The following is a 22924-nucleotide window of genomic DNA, read 5'->3' as shown; positions in this document are numbered from 1 at the left end:
CTCATTATTATGAAGGCAGGAATCCGGCTGGCAGTGAGGAGGCGAGTGTACGAGCACACTCGAGTCCCGACCGCGGTAAACCGCGCTCGCTGGCCGCGCGTACTTTCGTGCTTTCAGCGAGCGCGGATTTTATTGATGAATCAGGGGCATTGTTTTCTTAAAAAGATGGAATAGCTATGACAATAGTATTAGTTGTTTAGTTACGTATTTCATGAAACAAAGTCTGTTTCTTCAGACAGAAAAACAAAACATACAAAAATGTCACAGCTTCAATAGATCAATTAATTCAAAAGTCAAAAAAAAATATAGTAAATAAATTGTTTTACGTAAACGAATCAGAACCGTAACTACCCCATAATATGATTAAATTTTATATGCTGATTCTGCTTCATCCATCAACTAAACTGTAACAAACAGAACATAAGTCACGAGAAGTAGAGTATCGTGCAATCCTATTTTAGATGCGTGTATTCAAGAAACTATTATATGAAGCCGGAGCCGGAGTTAGGTAAGTATTTTAGGCACTAGTCAGTAAGTGCACTCGAGACTATGAAGATATTTACAATATGAAGCTATTTACAAAGATGTAAGAAAACATTAATGTATATAGTTTTGACATACCGATCCCCTTGCACATATAGTGCTAAAGAAAGCAGGCAAACAAATTATTACCTTATGTAAATAGCGTTAACACAGGCCGGAAGTCATGTATGCGTTTCACTCTGAAATGCACATCCATTTTGAGTAAGGGAAGCCGGAAAGCACAGTAAAACCAAAACATGATCTTCGCTGTAAAGGAGAAATAAACCTCATTCATGTGTCATAAACTCCTAAAAAAGAGTCTTCAAATAAGTGAACTGTCTACACCTTTTTTACTATATATTATGTCTATATTACTATATTATGTGGATGGATTTTATTTTACATATCTATTCAATTTCTCTTCTCAATACCATTTCCTCAAAATTTCCTCCCCTACAATTTTTATGAACATGGCTAACAAACAAGCAGGGTTGGGATCTGAATTATGAAGATTGGAGATGACCATACCGCATTAAAAATGTCATATGTATGTTCGTAAATATGCTTTTTAAAAGGGGGTATTGTCTTTCCTACGTAGTATGCTCCACATTTCAACATTAAATGAAAAAATCAGTTGTGTTACAATTGACATGGCGCTATTTTACATTATTTGAAAGATTGTTTGGAATTACAGTCAAGAGAAAATTACACTGTTGGGAATGGCCACAAGGATTTAATGTTGATTTTTAATTTATTGTTGCCTTTTTTTAACACTGCAATGGCTAGAATCAGAAAAAGAATCAAGATAGTTATGTACCATAGAATTTTGTTTGAAATAGAATTTTGTCTAAAGTAAAAACGTGCCAATTTTTTGTAAACATTATTTGGATTTGATAGGTTTGTCCAGCGAATTTCATAATAATTCCTATACTATTTATATATTATAAATTGTTAGATTTAACCAAATAGAGAAGTTGTGGGTTTTAGGGACTTAGAGTGAGAGTATCCTTTTAGGAGTAACTTTTTATGTAAGCTCTTTGCTTCTTTAATAAAATCTTGAGAATCAGATTTGTTATAACTGAAGATATTGTCTAGTTGAACCTATGCTTCTGGCTTTTCTGGGAAAGAAAAGACCTTTAAGCAAAGTAGATCATAGGTTCCTTACGTTCCTGAAAATAGATAGTGCCCAATTCAGTTTCCCATCTGCAGATGTACTAAGTGGGATAATTTTTTTAGACGGAAGAGTCATCCCTAATCAAATAATTGTTTTTCTTGGTAGAAAATCTTTTGCTCTATACTTGTATGGCTAACTGCTAGTCTAGTTCCCTCAGTAAAGTCCAAAGAACACAGCTTGTATTGTAGTTTATGCTTTTACTCAACAATATATGGCACATAAACAAATTATCAAGAGTTACAGGAAGACACAAGAACAAAACATACAGAGATCAAAATTATTCATACATTGAAAAATCCCATAAGGGGGCATGGCCAAGCCGATTACCAATGGGAAACATAGAGACAAGGCTCCTGCTCCAGCTGATGTAGAAGATGTAGGCAGCAACGCAGGTTGAGTGAGAATAGTCCATATAGACTGTATTTAGTTGAACTATTGTCTAAGTGTTCTTATAGCCTTAATATGTTTCTTAGAACTATATGCTCACAGTTCTCATAGGCTGTCATGAATGGGTCTTACAACCCAATAACCTTAATGCAGTTGTGTATAAGATATTCATATATTTTATAATATTTTATTAGGAATTTTTTGCACTGTGCTACTGCCTAGTTTCTTGAAATATTGTTTATTTTGATGGCTGGTTCCTGGATTGGGGGAATCCGTAGCAACCAGATATTCTACCTAGATATGTGCCAGATCCCAATTTGTGCCCCACCCAATTTGATATATCTATATCTATGCTGGAGGAGGAGCCCCAGCATGGGTTCTTTACGTTACCTCAGAGAAGTTGAACAGTGCAATATCTGTGTCTGATTTAAAGTAAATTTAAATCCACTCCCTCGAAACCCCTCTTGTGATACTCTGTTGTGCTTGTCCCATCCCACTACCCCATACCTTCCCCCCTGTCTATTCTAAGCAAATAGCTGTGAAGTAATTAGCCTTTACAGTTCCATACCAAAGCCAATAAGGATCCCCCCCTAAATGTCCAAGGATTTAACATCCCATAAAAATGTACAGCATTACTAGTACTTTCTCAACTACTGTATATAGCATAAAGGCACAGGTGGCGATCCTACAGGAAACCCACTTTAAAGAAGAGCACATGCCCCCGTTGCGCAATAGCCACTACCCCACGGTGTATTATAGCTGTGCCACTGAAGTGAAAAAGAGAAGGATGTCCATATTTTTCTCTTACACAATACTGTGGCAACTTAGGGAGGTCTATCGTGATAGGGATGGAAGATATTTATATGTAAAAGATTCGATAGGCAAACAGGCAGTGACATTAACTTAATGCCAGATCCCACAGTGGACTCCAGGAATTCCCAAGGTGGAGTTCCCAGGGAGGCAAAAGGCCTAGGAAGTGCAAGTACATCAACTAATGGATGTTTGGGGCATTCTTTAGAAAGAGACTACACATTTTTTCCCACCCACACCAGATGGATTCTCCACTTGACTACTTTTGTGGTGATTAAATAGATCAAAAAAGAGTTGTGTTACTATTTCTCCCTAAACCATACACCCGAGAGCAACCCCCTTGTAGAATGAGTGGTTTATAAGGCAGTAATGAGAAGGTACCTCATAAAACATGGTGTCCTCCACATAAGAGCTAGACAATAACAAAATAATAACCCTCCTCAGGCATATAAGAGAAGATGAGAAAGAACATAAACGGAACCCCACAGTAGAGAGAAGACAGGAATGATTGCCATGAAGTCGTTTAGCAGCCCTGTGCATTAACAAAGCAAAAGCCACATGTCCAGCAAAGACAAAGGGCCTGATTTGTTACAGTTTTCCAAGGCTGAAGAGGATACACTTTCATCAGTGAAGCTGGGTGATCCAGCAGACCTGGAATGGATTTTCCTCAAAGTCACCCAGGTTCACTGACAAAAGTGTATTCTCTCCGACCTTGGAGAGCTTTAATAAATGAGGCCCATAAATCATCTGGTTGTCCGAACATACATCAGTCTTTAGCAAGTTTCAGGAACTGAACTACAGGATACTCACCAGATGGTATCACACACCCTCCCAACTCCATCGAATCTACCCCACAGTGCCTACGGTGTGGGCTCAATGTTCCACATATTTTGGTCCTGCCCTGCTTTACGCCCATTTTGGACAGGGGTTAGGGAGATAAGACAAACATAGTTTGTAGTCTCCTTCAACATAGTTCTCCTTCAACATAGTTCTCTTAGACATAGATTTCACAAAACCTTGATGGTCAGATGTGTAGTAGACTGACTAGTGTGTATCATAAAAGCATATAACGTATACTGATGTAACCCTTGGGAAATATTTTTACCCTTTGATTTGTAATGTTTTTGAAAATACACAAAAATTTGAAAATAAACTTATAAAAAAACCTGCATACTTTATTTTAAAAAACCTCCTTTAACTGTAAAAACCTTTACCATTCTATTTACAAGAAATGTAAAATTTGAAATTTAGAGAAAATTGGAAACAAAACACACAACCTCTCTAGAAATGATAGGATTTGCGGGAACAGTGTTAAAATGAGAATTACAACAGAATTTTAATAACATTTAAAACATCTTGAGCACAAATCAACCATTTACAACATGTTGATTTGTGCTCATGATGTTTTTTTTTTTTAATTTTTCATATAAAAACAGACAGCAAACTTGACATTCAAACAAAATTATTTGGCTAAACATTTTTAAGAGTACCAAATAACAGAAATTGCTGGAAAAAAAATTAAATACACAAAATAGAAAAAAAAATCCCCAAATAACCAATTGAACAAAAATAAAGGGAAAAAGGGGAAAATTAGAAAATGAACCCCCTAGCAGTAATCCCCAGTGTGACTCGGGGTGGATTTTACCTGCAAATAGCGGTAATCCCAAGTCACACTCAGGGTAGTTTTAACCTACAAAAAAAACCCACTTATCTTGTTCCGTTGTCATCTCCTGTTGTCCTGCTGGTCCCTGCAGGTCCTGGGGACACGTCCTGCTCCTCCGATCTTCAGCCGTGCAGTGCAGAGACTCCGGGGATTCCTGGTGACATCAGTGCATGCGTCGGTGCGGTCGGGCAGATTGGTGGGAAATTCAAATAATTTTGTATTGGATTCAATACAAAATAGCTGTATTGAGTCCAATATAAAGAAATTTTCATATATATATATATATATATATATATATATATATATATTTATATTTATTTATATATATAATATATATGCTACTGTACACTTACATTACATGTTTAACTATTTTTTTATTGTAATAAAAAAATGTTTAACTATTTAAGTTTATTAATAAATTTATCAAATATTGGACATATTTCGGTGAGTTGTGCCTAAGAATTATAGCCTACAATGTAAAATAAATTTCCATGCAAAAAAAATGTAACACTTTTTGCATGGAAATTTGGACGGAATTAGAATGCTAGGGAGGTTAGGAGCAGTACAATCTGTTGGGATCTAACAAAACAGAAATCAACCACACTTCACGGTTGTCAAACATATGCATAAAACATTATTGTAAAGAGACATTCGGTAAATACCAGATAGATTGTTGAAATGGTTCTGGAATCCTTCTTTGTATGGTGTCTGAAAAAGTATAAAGAATATAAAAATACCATTTTTCTAAAAATTTGTCAATTTGTTTATCATCATTTAATTCGGCATCCAATGCTTCTCTGTAGAATATTGTTTTCATGATGGCCCTAACAGTTTCTAACCTAGGGGGTAGGGGATCAATTCCGTCCATAAGCAATGCCTGTCTTGCAGCCAAAAAACACATTGAAATTTATCCTCTTTTAGCTCTGCCCTTTACCACTTTTGAAAGTTTGTCAAAATAACCAATAACTGGATGTACATACTGTAAGTTTCTCTGCCAATACTGTGTAATCAATGAACGGGACAGATGATGGACCAAGATAGCTGAAGAAACTTTACATTTAGAGCAAGTGAAATCAGGCCTGGTGCCAGGCTTTGACCCCTTTAAAAATCTGGAAACTTTATTAGCCTGATGTAGAAGTTTAAACTGAGTTTCCCTGCATAGTCCATTGACCATTGCTTGACATAAAGTTTGATATCCCTGTACTACAGTGGAGGTCACATCCTCCAGCTCTAATCTATCTAATTTGGATGGGGACTGGAAAAGTAACAGATTATCATACCTGTTGTAGCTTAGTGCCCCCTGAACATTTCCTACCAAAGATTTGAAATAATTGCTCACTTTTAAATAGTACAAAAGATGTGCTAGAGATATTTGGGAAGACAATTTATCTCATAATTCGCTAAGGATCAATCAAGCCACCAGTATCCTGCTGTCACTATGTTTGCGTTTCCATTTTCAGAATACCGGTTAAGCACCCCCCTGCGGGAACATAGGGTTACCAATGATAGGTAAGTACCTGGACAGCCTAAAGGAAAGTTTAATTTTTCTCCTTACTTCCCTTCAAACAAAAATAGTGCCTCTTATAAGAATATTATTTTTTAAATGAGTGGGTAGCAATAGTAGTGTACAGTGTAATAGGGCCAGGAAATACAGGAAAATGATCCCGATGTCTTCAGTAAAGGTCAGAACATCATTAGGAGTTCTTTCAAAAGTAATTGAGTGAACCTTGTGTATGACAACAAAAACAAAAAGGTCTGTGGTGGCCTTGATACTGCTCTTTATGTTACTAGATGGTAAAATTCTCAGTTGGGCATAGATTACCAGGTACAAAAGTTTTTTTTGGTCAAATTACAAGATAACAGCTCTTTGTAGGCCAGCAAGCCATCAGCATTTCTCCAAAAAGTTTAAAATTCCAATATTATAAATCACATAAAATATGTAACGGAAAACGATATGAAAACATTATTAGCACCAACATAGTGAGAGTGAGGTATTCCAATCCATGAAATTGTGTTTCACGGAATCTTAGCTTCCTCATAATGAGATCTAAAGTTAATAGTTATTGTTACAATATATTCCTATATACTATATACGATAAACAAATATAAAATACAATTTGAACTTACATATATGTATTGGGTGCAAATTATCAGCTAAGGTCTTTCTCTCATTTATTGTTACATTGGATTCAGCGGGAACAAGACGAGAAGCAAGGCAATAACTCATGATGTAGCTTTTATTAATCATAATTTAGGAAAAGGGCATGTTTATTCAATAATTGGGTGTTAATCCACATTAATTGCTCAAAACTATCATTTGTAAAAAAAAAAAACACTGTTTTTATTATCAATAAATAATAAATACCCTATTTACCCTATGATCTTACTGTGATTATTACATAATTTAGATATAAATAGTGTAAAGTCAAATATTCCATAATTAGTGCTCATTAAGACTTAATTATTGATTTAAAATACATTGATTCAATTAATAAAAGTGATTATCTATAGTTAGTGAAATTTGAAGCTCCCATGATGTGAATTTATGATAGCATGTAATAGATATAAAAAATATGAAAGATAATAACAATAGATGTGCACATTGGTGTTAAAATTTGATTAACCTATTTGGTTTTATTTCTGTCCAGTTTATATGTATAAAGCAGTATATTGTTTTTCATTAAAATTTATTTTACATAGTCGGCCTGTATTTCTTAGGCATACCTCACTGAAATATTTAACAAATGTAATAAATTTATTAATAAACTTTAAATAAAGAAAAAAAACAAAACTCTGTTAAAACAAGGGTGCATAAAGAAATCAAAAATACTGAAACCTGTAATATACCTGTACAGTAGCATATATAATATATATATTATAGGGGGGATGGATTCCTACTCCTTTTAATTTCATTTTGTCACTTTTTAAATATATTTTAATTTGGAATATCTTTACCTTTGCTGGCAAAACATACCCCTGGATACAGGGGGTGGCAATGGGGACCTGTTGTGCCCCCACCTACACCAACCTGTATCTGGGGGGATGGGAAAGGGAGCTTCTCTCGGATAATGCCTTGTCGTTCCTGGAATTTTTTGATAAAATGAAAATTAATTTCTATAATCTAAATTTTACCATGCAATTTAGGCCTTCATCTATCCCATTTTTTTGTATTGAAATACAGAATATTGCAGACCTCACAATCTCTTCAAAGTTATACCACAAACCGACAGCTGGAAACACCATACTTTCAGCTTCAAGTACACACCCGACACCATTAAAAAGAAGTACACTTTCCCGCAATATTTAGGAATAAAAAGAAATGACTCCACTAATAAGGATTTTGAAAGTGCAGCTAGGGATCTGCAGTTAAGACTACTAGACAGAGGATACAAAAAAACAACCACCAAATTTTCTCATAAACATCAAATTTTGAGAAATATATGCAGTCAACTTTTGCTGATATTGACATCTGACCCACAAACTAGGAAGCATATAGGCCCATATCTGCAAGGAAGGATTCATGATAAAAAATAGGGGCGTTTATGCTTTTGGAGTGCTGCACACAATGTAAATTGATTAATTGTGACAAGGATAATTTTCATATACCGTTCAACTATATATATATAAGGGAATTATCTATCTACGTGAGAATTATATACCTAGCCTTTTGTAGCTGTGGGTGTTTTTATGTGAGGAAAACCAATGAGCATATTAATGCCATTATGAATAGAAAAGTAATAACCCCATTTAGCTTGCATATGGCAACACAGCATACCTTCAACGAGAATAAAGAATTCACGTTTTTGGAACAAATCTCCTCAGACCCTAGAGGTGGGGACTGGGAGAAGGCTCTGTTACAAACAGAAAACAGGTAGTTATTTAATTTAATTGCAACACAATATCCACGACTCAACAAAACCCTAAGTTTCAAACCATTTTTGTAAGAGAGTAGATAACCCTAAATATTAAAAAATTGGAAAATTTATTGGGTTAAAAAGAGTAGGGATCCATCCCCCCCTTTTTTTTATATCATCCTTGATGTGGGAATTTATGGCAATTAATGTATCACAATGTATTTTATCTATGTAATAATTGTGTAGGTGAATATATATTGATCTAATTTAGATATATAATGTAATTCATTATGTTTATTGTCTATTGTAATATTTATATTAAAGTCGTTTGATGCCACAATTCATTTACATGATCAGTGGAACTCATGTAATCACTGTTCTGGCTTTGTATTAATGGTTCTGTACATTGATAGTCATGTAAATCATTATAATCATATAAAACCCATAATAATGGTAATAGATGTTGTAATTCATTGTGATTGTAATTTATTTGTAGTTCATTGTAACTGTAACTAATTTTTTACCAATAACTTCATCATTAATTACTGAATCCACACACATTTAGAAAAACTGATGAAGAAGATGTATGTTACATAGGGTATACTTTGTTAGGTGTAGAGTATGTCCGAGTTCTTTCTGGTGCCGCAGTGGGCGCCCAGCCCCGTCGCAATAAGGTATACGGCATACCCTTGATTCCTTGATTGACGGGCACACCCTGTATCACCAACAATCCAGGGCAGCGTAACTATGTCTTCAGTTCGGAGTCTGCCCGACGTGGGGCGGATACTTCTGGCTACCCTGAGCTGGGAGTTTCCCCACGTGGAACGCCGTCATATGAAGATCGATGGAACGGCAGAAGGAGGTAAGTACCTCCTCTCTTGAGCAGATATCAGTGTCGTAGTGTACGAGAAGTTGATGTAACTAGCGTTTCTGCAAACAATACATTTTTAAAAAAATCTTTTTTGTAAAGGCACTATGTTTAACTAGTAGGATATTTTTAAAATTTCTATATTGGGGGTCCTATGAGTGATAATACCATGTTTAAAATACTTAGGAGAAGTCTTGAATAAACCTTACCTTAATAACAAAAAAATATTAAACCTTAATGAAGGGTCCTTCATTTTTAACATTCCTTAATCACAGGTTTCTGCTTAATGTGCACATCCATTATTATTATCTTTCATATTTTTTATATTACATGCTACCATAAATTCACATCATGGGAGCCTCATATTTCACTAATTATAGATAATCACTTTTATTAGTTTAATCAATGGATTTTAAATTAATAATTAAGTCTTAATGAGCACTAATTATATAATATTTTACTTTACACATCTAATTTATATCTAAATTATGTAATAACCACAGTAAGATCATTACTTATTAATAAAAAGGTGCTTTTTTTAAAAAAAATGATGGTTTTGAGTAATTAATATGGATTAACAACCAATTAATGGATTAAACATGCCTTTTTCCTAAATCATGAGTGATAAAAGCTACATCATGGCGTTATTGCCTTGCTTATCGTCTTGTTCCTGCGTAACAATCTATGACAGAAAGACCTTAGCTGACAATTTGCACCCAATACATATATGTAACTTAAAATTTTTATATTATATTTGTTTATCGTATAAAATATTGGTTAAATTGGCTAATTTGTATAATAGAGGTAATGTAAACAGATTGATTTATCACTTTGTACCATCGTATGAACATATTGTAACATCAAATGTTGTTGAAATTTTAGATCTCCTCCTCCTGAGGAAGCAGAGTAAGATTCCATGAAACGCGTAGAGAAAGATTGGAATATCTCACTTAGAGAGTTTCCAGAAGGAGATCCATTGGGTGCTAATGTTTTTATATGGTTTTCTGTTACATATTTTATAATGTGATTTTTAATAAAGTGAGCTTTAGAATTTTAACCTTGTTGGAGAAATGCTGATCTGGCCTACAAATTCTTGTAAAAAGTATCTTGAACTACACCTTTGTAGTTCTAAATTTGGGATGTGGCCTGGTTAACTATAACTCTGAAGGGGTCTGAACCAATATATATATATATTTATTACCAAGTAGACAACCCGTCGGTAGGATGGGACTGGATCAGCGACCTTTACTCGATGGTTTATCCTTTTTTGCATCCATAGATTTCTTAACTGCCACATCACGGTAAGATTTTGAAGAGTGTGACCAGAGAAATATTTCGGATGAAGCAGTATTTTGCAGTGGTGAGAAATGAGGGTTTAGCAATGATGGTATATCTCCTTCAGTGGTGTCCATATTGTTTGGGCAACCTTTAAGGAACTCTGCAGCGCTTTCTTCCGCTGTAAAAGTATGATTATCTCCTTGGAAATCATATAAATAAAGATTGGCTGGATAAGCTAGTGTAAAAGGAATCCTGCGTTTAGAAAGTATAGAAGAAACTTGTTGGAAAAACTTACACTTAGGGGCCACACTAGTCGGCAAAAATGGGAAGTTGTGCCCCTTTAATAGTGAGATTGCGTTGAGAGTGGAAAGCTGAGAGCAGTTTAGAGCGATCAGCATAGTCCAAGTATTATGCGATAATAGGACATGGTGGCCTGAGATCCTTGCTGGGAGGGCCCAAATGATGGACGCGTTAAACTTTGCATACGCAATCTAAGCCCAGGAGTTTCGGGAAAGTAGAAGAACAAATTTGGGATAGCATACTCAGTTTGATAGATTCAGGGAGTCCTATAATAAAAATTAGATTTATCAGATTTATCCTTCTGGATCTGTTTTCTAGTTAGTCTACTTAAACTGATAAAGCATGCATCTGTGATTCCACAGTCGCTAATTGAGTTCTGGCTTGCAGCAAGTCAACCTCATTGTTTGAAATTCTTCTTTCAGCCATGGAGATTCTGGTGGCTTGGCTCTTAAGCTCTTGTCTCATGGATTTTATCCCTTTGCCTATCGCTGAATCAAGGACCTCCTATATAGTAGTTCTGAGGAGGACTGCCACTGCCTCTGCTATCATAGTGTGGTCCTGGGGGGGATTAGATGACTCACCCTCAGTGTAGAATGTGCTCTGTTTGGGGTGCCTTATTTTCAAAGAAGGACCAAAAGATCCTATCAAATGGGAAGGTTTATTTACAGCTTATTGTTTACAAGAAGAGAAGATGGTAAAGGGTACAGAGGAAAGTGATGGGAGATGGAAAGGGCCTAGTTCTATTCCTAGCACATGGTTATTCTTACTCACGCCACCATACAAACCAGGGTTTTCTCTCCTTGAAACACACCCCTCTGCAAGTCCAGAGCACTTCATATTGTTGATCCATCCTTGGTGAAGTCTTGCTCAAGAGGTCACAAAGTTTGTCCTTGTTACAGGCTTGAGCATCCACTCATAGAACATCAATCACTGTCTCTGCTCAACATTCCTTTGATAGTTGTTTTAGGGTCTGCATCAGTCTCCACAGATGAGGTTTATAGCTTGCTTTCAAGGAGGCAGAATTATTCTTACATACAAGTCATATTCATATCAATTTTAGACACTTAGTATCCTCAGTAGCCACGGAGTGAAGCAGAAAGTGGAGTCTGCCATCTGGGGACGCGAGAAGCAGCTTTTGTCCTTCTGTTTCCCCAGAGCCGAGGAGCCTTGGATTGACGTTTTTCCCACAAATGTATCCATCCACCGTCTGCCATGGGATTGTTCTACTGGAAGAGGTTTGAAGCATGGAGTTGACCATAGGATAATGAGCAAGTTACCTCTGAGTGAGCGGGAGCCTCAGGAATCAGCTACACATGCATGGCGACCTGGAACCTGAAGTCATGATGTTTTTAATGTTAATAAAATTTTGTTGTAATTCTAATTTTATTACTCTTCCCACAAATCCCAATATTTCTTGATAAGTTGTGTGTTGTGTTGCCAATTTTCTAATTTTGGGACTATCAAATTGTTTGGGCCATTTTAGAACAACAATATATATCTTGTTACAAGAAATCTAAATCTGGTAGCATTATCAACAATTCATATAGATAATGGATTAAAGTTTGCACTTTTTATCTACAATTACACTAGTTGTTATAACACTGTTATTGATCAAACAAGACTTTTTTATTTGATATGTCTTTTTGTATGTAGATTACATAGAGAATAATAAACTTTTTAGGACAATATTTACTAAAGGCAAACAGTTTAAAAAACAAAAAAAAACAACAAATAAAAAAATATATATAAAAAAGTTCACCTGCATTGGAGAACAATACTAGACAATCAATACAAATAAGTAAATAGAACATTCTAATTTCACATATATTTTTTTTTTCATGCAGGAGTAATGTGATTTGCTCATTGTGAGCCGGTTCATTTTGTGCATGAACAGTGTAAAAAATGCATGTTCTGTTTTAACTGTTCTTATATTTGGGTCTAGCTGCTTCCCTTACATTTCTGTCTTTCCTACAGCCTCTCTTATTGTCAGTTATTCTTTATTGGTAATATCCGGTTAAGTATCATAACTAATATTTTATTAGACTAAAAACAGAACTGTAAAACTTGCTCTAATCCATATGGGGTATACAGGTGTAACAGCTAAAGTAGCTATAATTTTTTAGTTTTACTTGACTTTTTATGTACTATGACAATATGATACCTCACTTTTACAATACTTAACTTTTATTTTCTTACACAGAAACTCATCTGGAGATCAAACCACCAAGATATTTATGTGTGTCGAATGAAAGGAAAACAGGAGGTAGGACTAGCTTTACCAATAGCAGCATTAATGAACTGATTGTAAGGAACCGCCAGTCATACCGTGCAAAGTTTACTATCACTAGCACAAAAACAAAGGGGCTCAACTAATAATACACATGTGAATATGAAAATATAGATTGAATTTGAATATATTGAACCACACCTTTTGCTGTTACTCTAAAAAGTGGTCTGAAGATGGGATCAAAAACAAAAATATTGTATTCCCTTTTGACCTTTGAATATAACAATAGGAAGCCAAAAAATATATGTGGCTTATGCTTTGCCCACTGTGATTTATTGGCACCATATGTACGTTAAATATCTTATTCCCATGTTTTTTGATAAAAAATGACAAACTTTATACTATCTCATAAACGGTGCATACCGTAAAAAGACATTTAAAAATAATATATTACTCTTGTATACAGGTTCTTCATACATCATCTATAATCATACATAATTTGAGTAAGGTATATGCTCTGCTACATATTAGTATTGGGGATTGCATTTCAGTTCTACGTAATATTCTCAAGCAGAAAAAGTAATCACAAAAATTCTCTACATATACATAGTTTTCCTACTTGTTCAGAGGACTTTAATGTATATATGATATTCATGTGCCCAAAAGATAATATATGCAAGTATTAAATGATTGAGGTTTGTTGTGGCAACATCAATAATAGACATTAATTAAATCTTAAGGGTATCGCCTTGGATTATTACACATTTCTTCCTTGTAATGAAGTGCAGGCTGTAAAATAATTATACAGGCCAATAACGCCTAGCAATTGCTTCATGTCTTCTTCAGTGTGCCAGATCCCATACTCCCTATAGCTTTATATAACACCATCAAATTGTATTTTGCATGTGTTTAATTTTTCTATAGCATATCTAGGTGTTGTGAGGAAAGTTATTATATATTTCATGATTTTTGGTATACTTATAAATGTATTACAAGATCCAATGAGAGTTGTCTGTATTTTTAAGTTACAGACATTTTTAACTGTGATTGATTTAAATTGCTATCATGCCTAGAAATTATATTAATCATCCAGACAGTTTTTGTTCTGTGTGTGGTTCCTTCACAACAAAAGCACAATGTTGCCCCCAATGATCCAAGGGTCTTAAGAAAATATACCATTGTTCATTTGCTGTCTTGGGATCTACATGTCACCTGTCCCAGTTATCGGCAAAAGGCAACAACGCAATCCTTATCAATTTCCAATCCTGAATCCATTTGTAATCCTGATGATGTTATGGGAACCGTAAGACCATCTAAATGATTGCTATTTTTGCAGCATGAAATTCTTAACTAAAATTAAGCACAGACTTGTATATCCTAGCCTGGAATCTGTAATCAAGCATTTTACCCTTTATGATTAATTTCCTTTTCCTGTACCACCACATAATCGACTTGCTTCTGTAGAAGGTGATGAGGAATACAGTGAAGGTGCAACTTGTTACAATCAATAATCATCCGACCCTGATTACATGGGTGATGAAGATTCGGAATCAGAGATCTTTACATAGGCAAAGCTAAATGATCTTGTTCACTATTTAAGTCTATGCAAAGACAAAGTAGAACTTCTTGCTTCTAGGCTGAAGCAGAAGCAAAGGTCTTTACCTCAATATAGAAAATCATAACTTGACAACTTCTTCACTGATGATTGCTCATTGTGCTATTGCCATGTCATTAATGGACTTTTCAACAATTTGTCACACTTTGTCAAGAGAATGTGTCCTCTAAATAGTGTCTCTTTATTGATTCCCCACAAAGACACCTTAAAGCAGTCCTACTGTATATTAGCAGTTCCCAGCCAAGTGTACCTATTGCCAAGAGTCCTAAAACAACATGGCAATATTGCTTGAAGCAATCCAATAAAAACACACAAGTGATAAATGTCATTAGAATGTTGATAACAATGCAAGCAGAATTCAAGAAATACTGTTGTTTTTAGTGCCTCAGGGATATTCAAGACTACTGTAGAACTTGTCAAGTGTGTGTGGCAGCTAAGAGATATCAATGAGCCAGGAAGAAGCAGTGGCAAATTTCTGCCTTTGGTTGTTCCACATACAATATTTCTGCCACCTCTCCATATCAAACTAGGCTTGATGTAAATGGCCATTGTTAATGTGATCTCATGTGGTTTACAGTACCATTTTGGGAAATTTCTAAACATAAGCACTGCCGCAATGAAGGAAGGGATATTTATAGGTGCAACGATCAAGTCCATTTTGCAGAATGAAGGTTGTAAACATTCCCTCTAGCAGACGAGCTAAAGGTACTTAAATAGCTCTGTAAAAACGTTCTGGGTAATCATAAGTCTCCTGCATACAAAGAAGGAGTTCAGAATCTGCTTGATTCTTATCATGAACTGGGCTGTCGCATGTCATTAAACATATACCGTATTTTTTGCCATATAAGACGCACTTTTTCTTCCCCAAAACTTAGGGGGAAAAGTTAGTGCGTCCTATACGACAAATGTGTTAAAAAAAATAATTAAAATATTATACTCACCCGATACCCGATCCTACGTGTGTCTCTGGCTGCAGCAGCGTCTGTCTCTTCTCTCCTCTGCCTGCATCGTGTCTTCTGTCTGTAAAGCAAAGCGAAAGAAGCCGGCACAGCGCCACCTGCTGTTCCCTGTCCTAACTGCCGTACAATAGAAAAAAAGCACAGAGGGATCAGAAGGGGAATTTGAATGACAGAGTGATCAGAAGGGGAGTTTGAATGAGAGTGATCAGAAAGGGAATTTGAAAGGTACAGAGTGATCAGAAAGGGAATTTGAATGGCACATGAGTGATCAGAAGGGGAATACCGGTATGAATGGCACATGAGTGATCAGAAGGGGACTAATCTTTCAGAAACTTTTTTTCTAGATTTTCCTCCTTTAAAATTGGGTGCGTCTTATATTCCGGAGCGTCTTATACGGCGAAAAATACGGTACTTCTCGGTCTCCCATCTATATTCTCTACAGAAAATCTTTGCATAGTGAGCAACGAGCAAGGAGAACATTTACCATTCAAATTCAGTCAATGGAGCAATGCTACCAAGGCTGCACCTCAACAATTCAGACACAGCGTACACAAGGAAATCATACTCATGCTTTTTTGCAGAAACAGTGGTAGCTAACAACACTTTTTTATATATCTGTTCTTTTGTGCCTATTTGATTTTGCTATTGAAAAATTTATGGAATGGTGCTTTAGTTAAAATTACATGCTTGCACACTGTAAAATAACATTACTCATAACTCAAAAAGTTGATGTGACTAAAACCTGATCAGGAATCGGCATGAAAAACTGATTTAGAAAAGGATAGTTTGGTCTCCAAGGTTTCCCTAAAATGTTTTTATTGCCTTGTATAATTGAAACTGTCAGATATACTTCTCAATATAAAGGAGATACAAGCCGTCCGAAATTGTTAGAAAGAAAGGGGAAGAAGTCTTTTTGGGTAGGTTCAGGCCATTAAAGGTTGATAGGGAGATCACGTTCTAAGGTTCTGGTAAGATACCAGGTTGATTGGTGAAAACAATTGTAAAGTTGGAGCTTAGTGGCTGTGTTTAGCGTATCAATGAAATTTTCCCAGGTTTCTAAGAACAAGTATGTTTTGGTTTCTTTAGTAGTAGGAGACCTCTTTTTATGAGGAAGTAAGTAAACAGGTAGACAATGTAGTAGCAGTTGATATAGTGTACTTGGACTTTGCTAAAGCATTTGACATAGTACCCCACAGACGGGTAAATATGCAAGTTGGGGTCTATAGGTTTAGAAAATTCAATCTGTAAATGGATAGAGAACTGGCTTAAAGATTGCATCCAGGGAGTAGAGATTAATGATTCATACTCTAAATGGTCTAAAGTTATTAGTGGTGTACCCCAGGGTTCAGTGTTGGGAACTTCACTGTTTAACATTTTTATAAATTATATAAAGTTTGGGATTAAAAGTACTATTTATGTGTTTGAAGATGACACCAAAATATGTAATGGAATTAAATTCATATAGGATGTCTATAATCTACAAGCAGACCTGGATGTACTGTTTGATTGGGCAGCCAAGTGCCTAATGACATTCATTTTTGATAAATGTAAAGTTTTGAACTTGGAGGGTAACAACATGCATGCTTTATACTGTCTAGGGGGGATACATTTGGGGGTGTCAAAAATGACAAAAATTAAGAGGGTTTTGCTAGATCATAAACTTAATAATAGCATGCATTGCCAAGCTGCAATATCTAAATATAGCAAATTACTTTCTTGTATTAAGATGTATAGCCTGCAGAGAGTGAAACATAAACATGGCTCTCTACAAAACATTGGTCAGACCACATCTGGAATATGCAGTCCAGTTTTGGGCACCAGTTCACTAAAAGGATATTGTAGAATTGGAAGGAGTGCAGAGAAGGGCAACTAAACTTGGCAACTAAATAAAATGAATGGAGGAGCTCAGCTATGTGGAGAGATTAGCTGAACTGAATCTATTCTCCCTTCAGAAGAGATGTTAAGGTGTTCACCTTATACAAATATATAAATGGTCCATATAGAGAAATCTCCTTTCAGTTATTCATTTTAGGTCAATACGAAGGTCAAGGTCTATGTTAATCCTACAACAGCTTAACTCATCCATATGCATGTACTATACCGATACCATATATATAGTATTTCATAGTTGGTATTATTTCTTTAGATATTTTTACAATATTTCCATAGACTGCGGATATTCATCTATTTATATGGCATGTTGATGGTCATTTATCTACTTCCCATGTTAATACTAACCTGTCCCCCAATGTATTTTACTACATGTAATGGTAATCACCGCGTCGTATGCTTTATGCTTTACTATTGTGTTTCTCTAAATATTGTCTGTAAGGATTTATTACATCCATCAATTTTTTTTTGATACCTTGCTTTGCTGACTGCCTAAAATGATAGAATGTATTACTTCTATTACTACTACTTTGTAATGAACCAGGAATTATTTGCTGAGGTCTACATTAGTCACTGCCACATTGAGTACACAAACAGATACTTTTTCAGATGTCACTTTGGCCACTTTTGAATTTCTCGCAACAACATGTCAAATCATTCTTGATTAATGCCACCCGTATGCAGCTGACATCCTGTATCACAGGTATAAATTTATGACTCTTTGCCTTTTTCCCTACGATCTAAGCTTCCCAAGATCTTTTTTAATCCCCCCTCATCTTTCCAGTGATCCTTCGGGAGATCCAGCGCCTGCCCCCACCATTTACAGGCGAACCACTGATGTGAGATAATATCTTGGTACAGCTATCCCCCGATCTTCCATCACACAGCTATGTGGGTGTGTCTATAGAGCCAGATGATCACTCAAATGAAGGTGGGCAGGGACAACATAATTCCTCTCAACAAATTATCACCAGACCCATAAGGGCTGTTTTCCCAACATTGGGACCCATTTCCTCATATATATATATATATATATATATATATATATATATATATATATATATATATAAATATGTCTGAAATGTAAAAAAACACATAGACTAATATATAAAGTCTTCATGTCTTGGAAACCTTCCCTTGAAGGAGTCAATTAAAGGCAAAACACCTTTATTTGATAATAGAACTTCTAGAAACATTCTTGCTAACATAAGAATTACAACCTTTAAATGACTATATCAATTATTCATTTATGCCTAATTAAATCAAACTGAAATAAACTCTGCTTTATTTGTTGTCATAGACTACAGGAGACAGAAATTCTTAACTTTACCGTTCAGGGGTTGGCAGTAAATGTTATTTTTTATTTCTATAGAGGTTAGCGGAAACAACACAATATCTCCTTATAGTTTTGATTTGATTTTTACTTAGATCAAAGCTAATTTGACTTGGGATCCGAATATGTCTGGTCCTACATTATAGTAGGGCTCATTCAATCTAGCCACCAAATCTTTTTGGATTCCTGAAATTATCTGACCAGATAATTTTGAGTTATAATTTTTGTGTCTCCTCTAGTTCCATCATTGCAAAAGTACAGTGAAAGGCTTTGGGCTAACCAGCAAAGAACTCAGGTGATATTGTTGAGTTTGGCATAGAAAGCACCAAAGAGAATTTAATATACTGTTGACATTTCTGGAGAAGTTCTGGATCCGGTCCCGTACAATCCTCAAATCCTCTTTAGTCCTGGCGCAAAGGAAGCGCTGGGCGCCGGGCACCACCATCTTCTTCCTTCAGCTTGGTACGTCACCCGATCTTGCACTGTGCAGGCCCGAGATCTGTTGAGATTGAGATCGCACCCATGAACAAGACAGATCAGCATTTTCACCCTAATATTTTGATGTAGCTATATGAGTAGCTATATGGGACACCAAACTTTCTTTAAGGCATTGGAAGTAATTAGGACCTTGCAGCTGGGATAGAGCTCAGCAGTAATGCCCAGATACTGCACAGGGAGGAGGAAAAGCTAATGAGGGAATGAGTGTGGTAGAAGTACTGTTATGAAGGCAGTGACAGTGACATTGCAATTCAGGGATTAATGTCAGGGATTAATGATGACATAACAGATAAAATGTTTTTACCAGTGGGTAAAGACAGAAGGAAGACTCAAAATGAGGAAGACATTCACCCCATTTGAACACTCCTATAAGTCCCCTGAGAATGCCGTGGGTGGAATTTTCATAATATATATTTCTTCATTTGACTTTTTATTTGAATAAGAAGCTGCATTACATGTAGTAATGGGAGACTGGTTTGGGTATTGTCTGGAAAACTAAAGACTGGCAGGAAGTGACTTATACCTTGTCAAAAAATTTTCTTAACACTTCCCTAATTATAAAACTATCCTACTTAATACTTCTATCTTACTTAGTTCCTAGTAGATTTCACAGTTGCAACCCTTCCATCTCTCCTCTGTGTTCTAGGAGGTGTGGACAGATATGTACCATGTTACATATCTGGTGGCACTGTCCAAAGTTACAGAGATTCTAGGCTAGAATATTTATTCTTATTTTTTTCAATTGCCCAGATCAGTTTACCTAAAACCCCTGAGAGTTCTCTCTTCTTTAGATTTGACACCTTGCTGCGCAAGCCAGTATTATGTATTTTATCTTACATTTAAATAGCAGCTTTTGTTAAATATAGGTGGAACTGGATTATGATTAATGACAACCTCATCAGTATGCTTAATGATAAAATATCCTATTTCCCCAAGAAATGGGAACCTTGGTTCCAGTACCTAAACAGACCCTGATTGCTTTTGGCTGGTTATGTTATTTAGCCTCCTTCCCACCTTCTCCTGCCCTGGTCTTGTTGTAGCCCCCCCCCCCTTCTCACTCAAACACCATAGACTTTCTGCTATTCCTGTGTTCACAATGGCATGTTTTTGGCATCCACATTATTAACAGGTTTTAATAATATACTCAGCTTTTTGTGTGTTTGCATTGTTTATTAGTTTTTCTGTACTATGAAACTCTTTGGACTTTATGCCTTTTTTGGGTAGTACTTCTGTTCATACCGTTTCCCAAAAATAGGACAAAACTATTTTTTTAATCCAAAAAAATGGACTAGGGCTTATTTTCTGGGGACGTCTTATTATTTTTATGAACAACAATGAACATTTATTCCTAAACAAAAAAAATCAAGATTTATTCAAATATAATTATGTCATCACATTCTGGAACAGCATAATAACTCTCCAAACCCTGAAATCCATCATGAATTTCTTGTGATATTCAGCAACAAAAATCAAGATTTATTCAAATAGTCATGTCATCATCTTCTGGATCATCATCATAACTTCCTAAAACCTGAATTCCATCTTGAATTTCTTGTGACTCCATTTCCTTTAGAACCATTGGCCCCAATTTCTAATGTCTAGCAATAGCGCTTTCCCTAAATGACCACCTTTTATCCATGTATTTATATATATTGTAACCTTTTTTTGGGGAAGGCCTTTTTTTCGGGGTAGGGCTTATATTTTGAGCATCCTCAAAAATACAGAAAAATCATGCTAGGGCTTATTTTTGGGGTAGGTCCTCGGGGAAATAGTACAATCGAGACTATGGACCTGATTTATCAAAGTTATCAAAGACTGGAGAAGATAGACTATCATGGGTGATCCAGCAAATCATTTGAAATCATTTGCCATTGTTTGTCAAAAGTTTTCAATTCTGAACTAGATCCATTGAAAATTTGCTGGATCACCCATGATAGTCTACCTTCGCTATTTTTGAAGAGATTTTATAAACCAGGTCCTTTGTCTTAATTGGTATTTAAACACTTTGCATCGGGGTTGGAAATGGTATATACTATGTTTTGTCGTTTCTGTTTCTTTGAGTTTTATACTATGTATTTGTCTTTCTAATAAACATATTTAAATACAAAATGATGTGAGGTCAAAGCAGGTCAGGAGCAAATAATTTTTTCCTTAACCACAGCAAAATGAGAATGAGATGCCACACATAGAGACAAATAAACTTGTCAAACTATGTTGATTTCAGCATTTTTCCACCCCTGAATGGACAAAAAAAAAATATGGGACCTACCGTATTTTTCGCCGTATAAGACGCTCCGGAATATAAGACGCACCCAATTTTAAAGGAGGAAAATCTAGAAAAAAAAGTTTCTGAAAGATTATTCCGCTTCTGATCACTCATGTGCCATTCATACCGGTATTCCCCTTCTGATCACTCATGTGCCATTCAAATTCCCTTTCTGATCACTCTGTGCCTTTCAAATTCCCTTTCTGATCACTCTGTGTCATTCAAAATTCCCTTTCTGATCACTCTGTGTCATTCAAAATTCCCTTTCTGATCACTCTGTGTCATTTAAAATTCCCTTCTGATCACTCTGTGCTTTTTTTCCACTGTACGGCAGTTAGGACAGGGAACAGCAGGTGGAGCTGTGCCGGCTTCTTTCGCTCTGCTTTATAGACAGAAGACACGATGCTGGCAGAGGAGAGAAGAGAAACACGCTGCATGCAGCCAGAGACACGCGCAGGATCGGGTATCGGGTGAGTATCTTATTTTAATTATTTTATAACACATTTGTCGTATAGGACACACTAACTTTTCCCCCCAGTTTTGGGGAAGAAAAAGTGCGTCTTATACGGCAAAAAATATGGTAGATATCTCAGATAACACATCTGAGGTAAAACCAGAAGTTTTGTATCTCCAGGGAACTTGTAGGGTTCTCTGCTGTTTATTTAGAATTTCTGTTCTGAGGCTGTTTTTCCTGGGAATCTGCAAGAGCAAGGTGGGTGGATTTCAAATGCCAGGCCCACAATTTCCTAATACCCAGACACATATTTAGCACACCATGTGCTAATGACCATGTGCCTCCACCCTTTTTTAATGTTTGCTCTTTAAATTACTGTATGGGCGCCATGCCTTCTTGTTGTTGCTAAGGAGACATGGGAGAGTGAGTCCACTTCATATTAGGGTGTGGTATAGCATGTTGCTGACATGCAAGACCATTTAGCTGTGACCCAGAAGCCTATTTAGCACACCATGGGCTAAGCACCATGTGCCTCCTCCCTTTTCTAATGTTTGCTATCAGGGAAATCCAACAGGCCTCTACAGGGTTCTCGCCCCTTCAGTACTATAAAGAGCCCCATGCCCGAGGACTTCTTGTTGTGGCAAGGGAGACATGGAAGAGTGAATCCACTCCATATAAGGGTGGGGTAGAGCATGTTGCTGACATGCAAGACCATCTGGCTGTGGTCAGGCCCCTGGTGAGGGAACATCTGTTCTGGGCCCATGGTGTAGGGTGAATCTGGTCGTGTCCAGATTTTCCAACCTGGTGAGAGTGTTAGTCTTGGTCC

General features: G+C 36.1%; 1 protein-coding gene across 6 annotated transcripts in view; it reads left to right on the top strand.

Annotated features, from left to right (window-relative positions):
* SEMA6B (semaphorin 6B) overlaps positions 1 to 22924 on the top strand; it is a 251243-nt gene that overhangs the window by 89554 nt on the left and 138765 nt on the right. For all 6 annotated transcript variants that reach the window (XM_072405052.1, XM_072405057.1, XM_072405051.1 and 3 more), the window contains one exon: positions 13057 to 13119. In XM_072405052.1, coding sequence (XP_072261153.1) covers positions 13057 to 13119 — 63 coding nt within the window. The remainder of the gene's footprint in view (positions 1 to 13056; positions 13120 to 22924) is intronic.

This window comes from Pyxicephalus adspersus, chromosome 3 (genome assembly GCF_032062135.1).
Source record: "Pyxicephalus adspersus chromosome 3, UCB_Pads_2.0, whole genome shotgun sequence".
NCBI classification, from domain to species: Eukaryota; Metazoa; Chordata; class Amphibia; order Anura; family Pyxicephalidae; genus Pyxicephalus; species Pyxicephalus adspersus.
Note: the sequence above shows the minus strand (reverse complement) of the source record. Positions and strands in the feature narration are given on the sequence as shown.